The sequence below is a fragment of the Nyctereutes procyonoides genome, unplaced genomic scaffold, assembly GCF_905146905.1.
Source record: "Nyctereutes procyonoides isolate TBG_1078 unplaced genomic scaffold, NYPRO_anot_genome, whole genome shotgun sequence".
Classification (NCBI taxonomy): domain Eukaryota; kingdom Metazoa; phylum Chordata; class Mammalia; order Carnivora; family Canidae; genus Nyctereutes; species Nyctereutes procyonoides.
The window spans coordinates 41,272,618-41,286,918 of NW_026575140.1; the positions used below are offsets into that span (position 1 = coordinate 41,272,618).

Sequence of the window (14,301 nt, forward strand, 5' to 3'; positions counted from 1 at the left end):
CTCTCTCTCTCTCTCTCTCTCTCTGCATCTCTCATGAATAAATAAATAAAATCTTAAAAAAAAAAAAAAAGACGAACTTTTGAGCCCTCTGGTATTTCACTCTAGGTATGACCACACTATGGCCCAAGTATGTGGAAGTCCTTGCAAATTCAGAGGGACCCACCCAATGCCTAATGTCGTCATTCTATTCCTTTAAAATATATTCAATAAATAATGACTGTTACCTATGTCGTTTTTAATCTCTCAACATCACCTAATTGATATGATGATCCCTGTTTATATGAAGTCAGAGGGGCTCGGAACTCTATGTGTTCAGTCACAAAACAAGTAACAAAGGCAGGATACTGACTCAGGCTTGGTTCTACAGTACTGCTTTGATGCTTTTCCCACCAAACTGTGCTGGTTGGATGTCAGACCTTTGATACCATGTGTTAGATCTGCCTTTTTCTTTTAAATGTATTATCTGTTCTTTAAAGTCAGAGTCACATCAGGGATTAGGGTAAGTGTATCTTGAGGAAAAAGGAGAGGGGAGGAAAAGAACAAGATTTTCTTGTTTCTAATTTACCCATATTATCATTTACTGTGTCAAATATGTGCATGCAAATAATGCATGTTTATTGTGGAAGTTAGAAAATTCAGTTAAGCCAAAAAAAAAAACAAAAAACAAAAAACAAAACCCACCCTAACTAAATAAAAATCACCTGCAATCCCACCATCTACAGATGTGTCTGGATCATCTGACGTCAGCAAGACTAAGCAGAGCTTATGACAGTATGGTCCCACCTACCATCTGTCTCCTTGTCGTGCAAACATAATCAGACTTGTGCTGCAAATGTCAGATAAGGCGGCAGCAGAAAAATCTGGGTTTTACAAAATCATTGCTCCATCTATAGTCTCAGTTAGATATTCATAAACCATGTTGGCATCTGCATGATGTAAAGTTGAGAAGTTTAAATGTTTTATTTTATTTTATTTTATTTATGTATTCATGAGAGACACACAGAGGGAGGCAGAGACATAGGCAGAGGGAGAAGCAGGCTTCCTGTCAGGAGCCCAATGTGGGACTTGATCATAGGACCCCGAGATCAGGACCTGAGGCAAAGGCAGATGCTCAACCACTGAGCTACTCAGGTGCCCCTAAATAAGTTTGTTTTTTTTTTTTTTAAATATTTTATTTATTCATGAGAGAGAGAGAGAGAGAGACAGTGACACAGGCAGAGGGAGAAGCAGGCTCCATGCAGGGAGCCCGAAGTGGAACTCGATCCCTGGTTTCCAGGATCAGGCCCCAGGCTGAAGGCAAGTGCTAAGCCGCTGAGCCACCCGGGTTGCCCAAGTTTGTTTTTTTAAACAGCAAACTACTGGTTAAGTAAAAACCTCAGTATAGGCAGATAATTTCCATACTGAAAACATTAAACAATCTATTAAGGAACATCTCTTATTACGTAGTCATTAGCAGTGTCTCATAGAATTAAACAGTTGTAACCATCCCATTGTAGGCAGGATAACAGGAAAGATCTGGTTTTCAATCCTGGCTTCAACACTTATTTCATGGCCTTAAGCAAGTCATTCAATTTTTGTGGGACTCACTTATCTTGAAAATGGGGATGATGATATTAACTCTTTAGAAAGATCCTACAGAAATGTTGTGAGGACTAAATCATTTAAAATATAAAATGAGCTTAGTTAGCATAGGGGCATCTGGGTGGGTCAGTCAGTTAAGTGTCTGCCTTCAGCTCAGGTCATGATCCTGGGGTCCTGGGATTGGGCACCCCCATTGTGATCCCTGTTCCGTGGGGAGTCCACTTCTCCCTCTGCCTCTGCTCCTGCTCCTGCTCTCTCTCTCAAATAAATAAATAAATAAATAAATAAATAAATAAATATTTTTTAAAATGAGCTTAGCATAACACCCTGCACGTGGTAAGGGTAAAAGGGTCTTTTAAGTTAAAATCCTTGAAATCCGGGCAGCCCGGGGGGGGGGGGGGATGGGGGTGGCGGGGGGGGGGGGGGGCTCAGTGTTTTAGCACGGCCTTCAGCCCGAGGCCTGATCCTGGAGACCTGGGATCCAGTCCCATTTCAGACTCCCTGCATGGAGCCTGCTTCTCCCTCTGCCTGTGTCTCTGCCTCTCTCTCTCTCTCTCTTATGAATAAATAAATAAATCTTTTAAAAAAATCTTTGAAATTCTAAGATTTTGAGCCTTGATATTTTTATAAATCCTTCCTAAAAATGTTGTTTTTTTTTTTTTTAATATCTGTTTTCTAAGAAGGTAGATAACATTCTGTCTCCATCAGACAATGACCGGCTGTAAGAGCATTGCTACATTTACTAAGAAATAAGATACTAGCTCTATTTTAAAAGTTAACTAGGCTGGCAGGCTCAGTTGGTAGAGCATCTGGCTCTTGATCTCAGGATAGTGAGTTTGAGTCCCACATTGGATATAGAGATTAATTAAAAGAGAGAGAGAGAGACAGAAAGAGGCACCTAGGTGACTCAACTGGTTAAGCGTCTGACTCTTGATGTTGGCTCAGGTCATCTCAGGGTTGTGGGATTGAGCCCTGCATCCAGCTCTGTACTCAGCACAGTCTGCTTCAGATTCTCTCTCTGCCCCTCCAGCACTACTCACACACACACTCTCTCTCAAATAGTAAGTAACTCTTACAGAGAGAGGGAGAGAGATAATAAGAATAAATGTTATCATGCTCATCAACTCAGGTACAAATGAATTAATCCAGGACTATTTGGGTACTCAGTGCTGTTCAGAATTTTTATTCATTCTTAATTAGTAACTTTTCTCATTTTCTGAATCTTCCTTTCTTTTCCTCTCAGTAGGGAAAAATAAAGACCATTGTGATTGAGCTTCTTTTATTTTTTTTCTTCAACACAGCATCTAAAAGTGAATATATTTAACCATATTCAGCTTGTAACAGAGCAAATGGATAAATGGAGAAATAATTCATGCTACAGCTTATTATTATATGAACTGGCAATAGAAAAGGTTGGTAGATGAAGGTAGTGGAACTCTTTTAGGAATTAGAACCAAGAGGCTCCATAATCATCTGCCATCCACTCAGTGTTGTCCCTATGGTTAACGAAATGTACCTGATGGGAACTCCAGGGATCTTTCAGATCTTTAATTTAAGGTCCCAGTCAACTGTGGCCACAATGTAAAACTTGTGAGCTACTCTCTGCACAGAAACAGTCATCTGCAAAGGTTCCTTTGTGTGTGGACAGTAATTGTTCAAATCTTAGATCCCTGGCAATCTTTAGAGTCACTGGATACTTCGGCCCCAATTTCTCAATTTCAGCCATTGTGGTCAGTTATTCGAGGGATAAGACAGTCCACCATTGACTATACTAAGTCGAGTTTGGCTTTAATGGAAAAGTTGATAAAGTTGGTATTAACCAGGATGTGGCCCAGTGGGCCCAGCTAAATGTTATATTGGAAGAATGAGCAGGAAGGATGTTGGGAGACTTCTCTTTCCTTCAGCACACTGCCATCTTTTCTTTCTTTTTAGTTATGTCAATCTAGTCCTCTCTTTGTCTCTCATCTTTGAGACTAAGCATTCACTCCATGGTCACATATTTGCCTTCGTTTCCCCATATTCACACTGCACTCGTTTCTTCAGGGATCACCTCCTACTTACTCCTTAAAAAGCCTCTATCTTGGGATCCCTGGGTGGCGCAGCGGTTTGGCGCCTGCCTTTGGCCCAGGGTGCGATCCTGGAGACCCGGGATTGAGTCCCACATCGGGCTCCCGGTGCATGGAGCCTGCTTCTCCCTCTGCCTGTGTCTCTGCCTCTCTCTCTCTGTGACTATCATAAATAAATAAAAATTAAAACAAAATTAAAAAAAAAGCCTCTATCTTGAAGTTTTCTGGAGGGCATTAGATAATTCAGTCCACTGTTGAACATCCTGGGCCAAACGAGTCCCTCCCTGATACTCATAACCAGCATCTTTTCTCCAACAGTTGTCCTGTTTTCAAACAGCTGCTCTTCTGCAGCTTGTGGGATGTGAGGGGCAGCAATGAGCACCAGTGAGCAGTGGCCTAACTGCAGAGCAGTGGTACTTACAAGTCCCTACAGTATCTGAACCACGGTTAATCTGTACCAGGATAATTGAGGGTTGACTGCCGTTTTGTTTGAACTCTTCTCCATTACCCTAGTTAGCCAGGACTGTATATGAATATTTTTTGACTAAGAATGGCAATTCTAGAGAAAAAGAATCAAACACGTTGCTGATTTACTGGAATAACTTAAATACCAAAGAATACATAAAGGAATTACATAAGTAAATTATGATACAGGCATGGAATATTGTGCAGTCATTAAAAATAATGTTGTAAGCCATTAAAATTGTGTTGTTAAAGGATATTTATTGAAATAGAAAAATCTTTACAATGTGAAGAAGCAGGCAACAAAACAGTATGGAGACTATATTATTTTTGTGAAGGAACTGATGCATGGAAAAACACCTGGGACATATGTAAAAATATGAACATTGTTATCTTTGGGCAGTGGAATAAGGTTTTTTCTTTGTATTTTTTTTTAAGATCTTATTTATTTATTTGACAGAGCAAGCAAAATAGCACAAGCAGGGGCAGAGGCAGAGGGAGAAGCAGACTCCTCGCTGAGTAGGGAGCACAATGTGGGGACTCGATCCCAGGACCAGAGGATCACGACCTAAGTCAAGGGCAAACACCCAACTGACTGAGTCACCAGGTGCCCCATTTTCTTTGTACTTTTTGGTGTTTCCCAGAATTTTTGCATACTTGTATTAATTTTGTAAATAGAAAAAAGCAAAATGAGAGAAAGGCAGAGGGAAGGTGCCAGAACCCGGGAATATCTACATTTAAGGTGTTTGATGAGGAAGAGGAATGGACATCTCAGACTTGTACTTTTTAAGAACGAATTTTTCTTTTTGCTAGTTCTTGCTATTAGATCTATTTTAGCTTCCTAGCCTCCTATTAGTATTATATACTTAACCTAGCCTTGAGCATCTAGGTTAAAATAAGGGGAAAAGACTTTTTTTTTTAATAAAACAAAAACAAAACATACAAATCAATATTTCTTATAGTCCTAGGAATCCCATGAACAGATGCTGGCCATACACATAGCACAACCTTTGAGGTCCTAAAGAGGTCTTTTATTTTAATACAGTGTAGATAAGAAATCCTCCTTGGTAAAGAAGTACTTCTGGAAATTGTATTAATTATTTTAGGCTTCAGTAGTTATCATTTGTGAATATTTCTTTAGACACATTGTTTCTGTAGCATTGAAAGAACCCATTCCATTCCATCCTAGAGGTTTACAGGTGTTAGGAGTAACCCAAGTAGTGACCAAGCTAATCCATCTCACAATTTTGGCCACTGCTCTAAAAGCAGAGTTATCATATAAAACATCTCATACAGAGGCCTCAAAATATGATTCGTACTCACAGACACTACTAACAGCCAAAATAAAATAATGCTCTATTAAAGCAAAATGAAGCAAAACAAAACTGCATTTACATGTATTACATGCATTTACATAAAAATAAATATAATAAGATACAGAAAAACCATTTGTTAAAAATTACATATATTAGGAACAGAGAATTGGGCAAACTGGAAAAACTTTAGTGTTCTTGTCATGTAAATTTAGGAAATTATAGATAAAATAAAATCTACAGGTTTAAGAAGGTATTGCAAAGAGACTTTATTTCCAGATTTTATCTAAAACCCTTTTGGAATACAGTTTATATGAATAAATACTTGGAGAAGCACCTGCTTTCAAACAGACTTCCCACTAATCAACTTAATAACTAACAATCACAGCAAGAATCAAGATTACTTTTCAAGATTTGATTCCAAGTATTTCTTACATAGCTGAACTTACATGGCTGTAGAAACATAACGGCTTCAAAATCTGGGCTTAGGTGATCCTGAGGTTAAACTCCAAAGCGCTCTCTGCAATCAAAAGGAACTAGAAATACTAGAGGAAATACTAGAAATACTAAGGAAATACTAGAAAATGGGCATCTACCAGCTAGCTTAACCATCTATAGTTTAGAAATACTGCCATTGTGAAAAATTGGTCCTCAGAGAACATAATAATAACTAACAATCACAGCAAGAATCAAGATTACTTTTCAAGATTTGATTCCAAGTATTTCTTACATAACTGAACTTACATGGCTGTAGAAACATAAAGGCTTCAAATCTGGGCTTAGGTGATCCTGAGGTTAAACTCCAAAGCGCTCTGCTCTCTGCAATCAAAAGGAACTAGAAATACTAGAGGAAATACTAGAAATACTAAGGAAATACTAGAAAATGGGCATCTACCAGCTAGCTTAACCATCTATAGTATAGAAATACTACCACTGTGAAAAATTGGTCCCCAGGGAACATAAGCTCCTTAAGGACAGGCATGTTTGTTTGTGTTTTGTTCACTGCTGCACCCCAGCATCTAGAACAGTGTCTCCCACAGAGTAGACACTCAGTATTTTAACTAACAAATGAATCAGAGACCATTCTTCATGTACATGAGGAGTCCATCCAATTTCCTGTTATTTATTGATACTGCATAATCTCCCACCAAATGGAGAAGCTGTTACTGAATGATGAAGATGTTATGAAGCTAACTGTACTATAATTGTATACTTTTGAATAAAATGAGTGATAAAAAATTACGGTATTTCCTCCCAAGGAGTCTGGACTGAAGTAATTGTGAAATCACTATGCTTGTTACTAAAGAAAGTATGATATAACTGAGGACATAATATTTCATGTGTTTCCATCTTCTTACAACCCTCCTAAACACAGTAAGAAGCCCAGTGGTAATGTACAGGGGCTGCTTCCTTCAGACACTGGTGCATCCCTGAAGGCACTTGTGCCAACATCTGCCTGGCAGTGCAAACAGATGGAAGACATTAATCATGTGTTTGGTGTTCCCACCTTGTCCATCCAGCTTCAAAATAACTGCACTGAGCTAGATGAGTCAGCAGCTGGTCTTCCAAAAGCTAGTGCATCACTCCCAAAGCAAAAAGGAAAAAGTTCACATTTCAGAGGCCTGAATCAGTGCCAGAAGTATCCATGTAGCCTCAAGGTCTCAGACTCCCCAGTGATCTTGTGCTCCCTGGATACCAAGGCAGAGACAGATCTGCAAGCTGCAGAAAAACAGGTGGGTTCTCATACACAACTGTGGCCCCAGGCAATAGAGTAATGGTTTATGTTCACATTGTGGGTTAACTGTTTTGAAGGATCAAAATGCAGAAGACAGCAGCATTCAATATTTAAGTTTTTCTTGACAATAAAGCACTAAAAAATGTGAATAAGTCATACTTTTATTTTTCAGAAGCGAAAATGGCAAGTGGCAACTTGCCTTTGGAAAGGACATTAAAGAATATCGGGGTAATAAGCTATCTCATAGAGACAGTAGCCCACACATGACTCTATTAGCACACAGCTCTCAAAGAAAGTCCAATTAAATAAATCTCAGAATTACATGCTTTCAAGTAAAGCAACAAAACAAAAAAATATCAAGAATAACAAAAAGTGATATAGAATCCATAAAGTGGTATGTGAAGAAGAAAAAGGAAAATCTGGAAATCCACACACTGATTGACATCAAGGGAGCCCAAATCCTAAAACAGAAAAAAGAAATACGTTAAAACACAGTATTTTAGGAGTCATGAGGTTACTGTAGATGCACATTTTAATGCTTCAATTTACTCAGGACATTTTTTTTTTCTCTTAAAGCACTTCCATATTTGCTGTAGGAGATAACATGAATGACAGTGCAGAGATCTACCTTCTCAATGAGCTCTTCAAGTTTTAAATATCAAATCTGAGTCTGGAATCCCAATTAAAAGTTTATATAATAGACTACAGAGAATGAAATTTTTTCTAACTTGCATTTGCTTAATTTTCCCAACATTATGGCTTAAAAACAATCTGTACAAAAAAAAAAACAATCTGTACACTTTTGAAAGAGACACAACAATTTACAGTATGAAAACAGGGCTATGTGAAACTATACAACCTTTCTTATAAAGTAGGACTAACAATTTCCAAAATGAAGATGCTTACTGCAAAATGACAGAGTTGATGGTGGACGGGGTGGAGTGGGCGGAGCAGAGCCACCAGTGGAATGTACAGAAGACCCGCATTCAACATGCAGTGTTGTACTGATTAGTTGTATCTTAGTCTCAACTTACTGAGGTCTCAATTTATCCCCTGGTAAGAAGAGGCAGATGGATCTCTAACCTTCATTTCAGTTTTAAACCCAAAGACTCTTATAGTAAGAAAAGATCTGAAAAACTTCTTGGACAATTAGTTGAATAAATTCCTCAGATCCCAACAGGGTCTGTCACTGTTCAACTCTCAAGACAATAACTATAAAATATATCCCATAATTTCTACTGTGAGAAAAGAAAAATCTACCTTAGTGGCAAAGTTCATCTTCATCTCCTATTTATACATTCACAATAAAGAAAAATAAGCGTCTGTTCCTTTCTTGGCCTCTAAAGTACTCTCTGAGACAGAATCAACTGAAAACCTTAGGACCATGACTCTGGCCAAAATGTCTAGCCTGTACTGGGGCACCTGGATGGCTCAGTCAGTTGGGTGTCCAGCTCTTGATTTCAGCTCAGGTCATGATCTCATGGGTTGTGGGACTGAGAACCATGATGGGCTCCATGGCTGGGAGTCTGCTTGAGGAGTCTGTCCCTTTGCCCCTCCTCTGCCCTGGGGCTCCCACAGGTGCTCCTCTCTCTAAAATAAATTAAAAAAAAAAAAGTCTAGCCTGTCTTTCTCTCTGCCCTCTCTCTCTGAAAGTTGCACCCTACATGTTATATAGGACTTCTCCATTGCAGAGGAGATTGTACCAGGGAATCATTTTCCTGATAATCTATCAAAACCCTAAGAAAAATCTAGCGTTTTTGGAAGATTATTTATTAGGATAGACTAATGTATGGCCCTGGAAATAAAAGCCTTGTAGTAGCAGGGTCTTAGAGAACCAGAGAGTTGGACCAGAAGAGTTGGATCACCTGACTTTATCCAGGTGGACCACTTGTTATAGGTGGGGCCAAACTTTAGGTTAGAGTAAGTATTTTATAGTCATTCAGGGTTAAGATTCAATCACCCTTCAGGTTTAAGGAAGAAGAGAAGAGAAGAGCTTTAAGGATCATACTGACCCCCAAGAAAGCAGTAGAGAAGGAAAGACATGCTGTATGAAACTATCTACAACACAGTTTCCTCATTACCATCCTATGATACTATGAACTATCTTTTTTCTTTGGTATTATCTTTTTGTGGTGAGCTCTCTCTTCCAACCATAATCTCTGCAGAGACTGAATCAGAGATGCTCAGAGGGTTGAACGTCTGCCTTTGGCTCAGGGTGTGATCCCAGAGTTCTAGGATCGAGTCGCATATCGGGCTCCTTGCATGGAGCCTGTTTCTCCTGTCTCTGCCTCTCTTTGAGTCTCTCATAAATAAATAAAATCTTTTTAAAAAAAGAAAAAAAAAAAGAGAGAGAGAGAAACGGAATCAGGAACTGCAGGAGCAATGAGGGTACATAAAAATGCTTTCCAAAGTCTAGAGATTGGGATCCCTGGGTGGCTCAGCGGTTTAGCGCTTGCCTTCAGCCCAAGGTGTGATCCTGGAGACCCGGGATCGAGTCCTGCATTGGGATACATGCATGGAGCCTGCTTCTCCCTCTGCCTGTGTCTCTGCCTCTCTCTCTGTGTGTCCTCATGAATAAATAAATAAAATCTTAAAATAAAAATAAAAATAAAAAAAGACTAGAGATGTTTCAGGCAAATGGAGACCTGTGTTCCTAGACAGGCAAAATGAGAGGTTTAGAACATTAGAAGATCTCCTGAAATTTCCTATGGCTCTCAAATTTCCATAATTTTGTATAGATAATATACTATAATAAAGATTATACAGGCATATATCACTTACTGTTTCTTCTTAAAAATATTTATGGATATAGCTGTGTTTTTCTGAACGTCTCATTAGTAATACTCAGTCTTGTGAGTCTGGTTCCATAATAATCTATAATGTAACTACTTCCATCTGAAGGTCCAACAATCTAAAAAAGAAAATTTTCAAACTTATCATTTTACAAAGACATTTTCACTATACTTTGTGTTCACTCTGCTTAGTTGTTGCTAAATTATTTCAGTAGCACCAAAATACAACTTAAACTAACTCAAGCAAAAAAAAAAAAAAAAAAAAAAGTAACTTAGTGGCTCCTATAGCTGAAAAAAGAGTACTGGGGAAGACTACAGGATCAAGAGCTACAGGAACCAAGGCTTTAAGAACTGAAATTCCATGCCCTCTTAGGACCTTGGTCTGGCCTCTGGGCCTTTCAGCTCTTATTGCCTTCATTCTGCAGGGAGGCACTCCCACTTGGTAGCCAACAGCTCCAGATTTACATCTTCAAAGCTCAGCAGCTCCCCACAGGAAGAAAGAAATTTTCTTCCTCAGTGTTTGTATAGCAATTCCACTGAGGGACTGAGTCATCTGTATGGGTTTTATGCCTACTGCTGGACAAATTACTATAGCCAAGGGAAGAGGATTAATATGATTGGCTAAGTCAGTTCCCATAGGAAGTGAGGTAGTGTGACTGACAATCCTTCTAGAACCACATGGAATGGAAGAGATAGAAAAAAACAACACATGCCCATTGCAGTCATCTTGTCCACTTAATCATATTTCTAACAATCCAGTTAACATGATCTCTACAAGTTATTCTTTAAGGTACTAATCTTCAAACTGTAGCCTTAGGAGTACACAAAGATTTACCAAGGTCTATGTGAACCCAGATGGTTTCAATGAATTTTGAGATTCTTAATTCCCATAAATACTATTTGTAAAAGTGATCCACCTGATACCAAGCTATGGCAGAAGCATCATGCTAGATCTCCTTCCTACTTCCCCCTCCTTATGGTCCTTTCTCCAACCTGATGACAGTAAACCACACCTGCCATCAAAGCACACCTGGGTCTTAAGATGGTACATTGCCTCTGATGTGCCAAACAAAGAGATAATTCAAAATACCGGACTTCAGGAAATCTCCTTTAATTAAGAGTCCAAAAATTGCTCGCTCTGCCTGGTCTTGTTCAAAAGACGCATTCCCAGTAACATTTTACTTTTTTTGCTTAAAGATAATTTACCGAATTATTTCTATAATATGTAATGTGTTCATGCTGTTTTGATCAATTGTGTATCAACAATTATAATGACAACAACCCAGTAATTACAGAAAACTTTAAAATCTTTCCAGTTTAAGGAAAAATGACCTGCAGATTTTTCAATCATAAAAATATATTACATTAGGATAAAATTCTGTGGGAGAATGGAACTAGAAATACAAATTCAAGGAGAAAAAGAAACTATGTAAAAATCACAATGGTTAGTGAAGGGTTCATTCTTGTCTTTTTAAATGAATGATATTTAAAATTCTATGGTATTTATATCCTGTTGGATACATTTTAAAATTTGATATAACAGTTTTATTTAAATATGTCAATATTTGCAAAACAGAAATTATATCCTTTGCAACTATTTAAACTTATGATGAAAAATTTAAATGTCAACTTAAAAACATGAGGAGGGTAGGGATTTTTTAAAAAATTCTTTCAGGAGTTATACAACTAGTTTTACAACTGCTGTTGCACATGCTTCGTTTTACAAAAAGTTTGGTTTTTAAACTATTTGACAAATACTGAATTCCTAAAACACTACAGGCACTGTGCTAGGCATTATACACACAGCAATGAGTTAGATACAATCTCTGCCCACAAAGAGCTTATACTAGTGAGCTATAGATTATGAATATTAATATTCAAATAACACAAAGCACTTTTGTGCTAAATACTATGCTGTATGCTGTTATGCACTTTGACTTATTTTCCAAAGATTAAATTAATTTGGCTTGACATTTATGACTGTTATTTAAGAATTTAATAAAACCTTGGGGCGCCTAGGTGGTTCAGTCAGTTAAGTGCCTGACTGTTAATTTCGGCTCTGGTCCTGATCTCGGGGTCCAGAGGTTGATCCCTGCATCAGGCTCTGTACCCAATAGGAGTCTACTTAAAATTCTGTCCCTCCCTCTTCCTCTGCCCCTCCCCCTGCTCTCTCTCTCAAATACCTATATAAATAAATCTTTTTTAATTAAAAAAAAGAATAAAACCTTTTTAATGGTCAAGGTCCCAGAGGAAACTACTATGAGCGCTAAGCCAGGAAAAGAACGGGTAACTAGGAGTCACAACATGTTTTGAGACTATATGAGCAGAACAAAAAAAAAAGTAAAGACTAGCCTATAGAAATAAATCAAATCATATGGCAAAAAACCCTTCTAATTAGGAATATATGCATAGATTGGAACCAGGCCTTTTGTCCCATTCTCTTTTTCTTCCTTTGCTATCTCCCCTAACAACTATACTTATTCCTGTTGAAAAGAAGTATTCAAGGTTGGAAATAAGGAATGTCTGATTTGGTGAGCTTTAATAACCATGCATTTCTAATAAGCCTACCTGAGGCTCACTTGCCTCTCTTGGGAAATGAAAAACTGACTAAAACTCAATTAGGATCTAGATGTTTTACAATCTTGTAAAGTTAGTAGTTAACATGTAGAAAAATGATAAGGTGTTGTTTTGGTTTGTTTCATTCTTTCCTCTGTTCTGTAGAGAGGATAGCCCCAAAGGACGGAGTTTTATTACTTGGTAATACCTGATCCAACTCTGTATCTAATTTAGCCATTTGATTACCATTCCTCTCCACTTGAACTATGTAATTGTGGCTCCTCAATAACTAGTTCTGTCATGGTAGTTCCAATCCTCCTTCCAGAGACTGGTTCAGCCTGGGCACAAAATATCATTCTGGCCAACTACCTGTGGTGCAAGTTCACGAATGGTACATCTGTCTTTAAGAAGATACGTGTGATGGGCAGCCTGGGTGGTGCAGCAGTTTAGCACTGCCTTTAGCCCAGGGCGTGATCCTGGAGACCCGGGATCAAGTACCACGTCAGGCTCCCGGCATGGAGCCTGCTTCTCCCTCTGCCTGTGTCTCTGCCTTCTCTCTGTGTGTGTGTGTCTCTCATGAATAAATAAAATCTTTTTAAAAAAAGAAAAGAAGATATGTGTGAGAGGAAATGGATTTTTTTTCTGTCTCTGAAAGTCACTATGTCTTGAAGTGATGCTAACCAAAGGACCTGAAGATGGCAGAGAGAAAGAAGGAAGGGAAAAAAGAGAAATAGGAAGGGGGGAAGGAGGGACACCTGGGTGGCTCAGAGGTTGACCATCTGCCTTTGGCACAGGGTGTGATCCAGGGATCCAGGATCAAGTCCCACATCAGACTCCCTGCATGAAGCCCACGTCTCCCTCTGCCTATGTCTCTGCTTCTCTCTCTCTGTGTATTGTAATTTTACGATATTTCCGTGAACAAAGGTACCTCTAGGTAAGTGCTTGTAACTGTGGCCTAGCATTAAAGGATGTATCCATTCTCCTATTAGTATACACATCTAGTTTGATTCCAGCTTCCTGCTACCACAAACAGGCTACAACAGACAAAATCTTCGCACATAACCCCTTGTGGACAGCAATACAAATTTTTTAGAGTAAATGCCAAGTATTTATTTATATATTAGTTATTCAGGTGATTCTGTGAATCACCTATTAGTTTACTGTACTCATTTAACTATTAGGATTTATCTTTTCTTGTTGATTTGCAGAAATTATTTGTATATTCCACATATCAATTCCTTTTACTACTTTTTATTCAGTCTATTAAGTGTTAAGCTGGTCTATGCCTATGGCATCTTTTTAAAAACAGAATTTCTTAATTTTAAGGTAATCAAATTCACTATTTTTTTCTTTATGATTTACATTTTGGGGATCTTGTTTGAAAAGACTTAACCAATCTAAGGTCATGAAGATATTTTCTTCAGTTAGCTTTATATAAAAGTTTATATACAAAAGAAGTGAATAGGGCCTTAAATAGATCATTGTACACAAATATTCATAGCAGAATGAGTCACAATAGTCCAAACGTGGGAAACCACCCAAGTGTCCATCAACACATGAACAGATAAACAAAATGTGGTAGATACATACAATAGAATATTCTTCAGCCATAAAAGGAAATGAAGTTTTAATACATGCCACAATATCAATGAACCTTGAACACATTATTTAAAATGAAATAAGCCAGACATAAAAGAACAAATATATGACTCCACTTACATGAAATATCTAGAAAAGACAAATTCACAGACAGAAAGTAGATTGAAGGTTACCAGAGATAGGGAGGTGTGGGAAAA

General features: G+C 38.2%; 1 protein-coding gene and 1 pseudogene across 3 annotated transcripts in view; both read right to left on the reverse strand.

Moving 5' to 3' along the window:
* Positions 1-3,028: 3,028 nt before the first annotated feature.
* LOC129496598 (rRNA-processing protein FCF1 homolog) lies at positions 3,029-3,577 on the reverse strand (annotated as a pseudogene).
* A 773-nt stretch (positions 3,578-4,350) lies between these two features.
* Positions 4,351-14,301, reverse strand: part of TM2D1 (TM2 domain containing 1) — a 42,978-nt gene continuing 33,027 nt past the window's right edge. For 2 of the 3 annotated variants that reach the window (XM_055306588.1, XM_055306586.1), the window contains exons 6-7: positions 9,939-10,068; positions 7,484-7,618 (exon numbers count right to left, since the gene is read on the reverse strand). In XM_055306588.1, coding sequence (XP_055162563.1) covers positions 9,958-10,068 — 111 coding nt within the window. In that variant the 3' untranslated portion in view covers positions 7,484-7,618; positions 9,939-9,957. Of the gene's footprint in view, positions 7,619-9,938; positions 10,069-14,301 lie in introns of all 3 variants that reach the window. The other variant, XM_055306587.1, reaches the window with a different exon arrangement.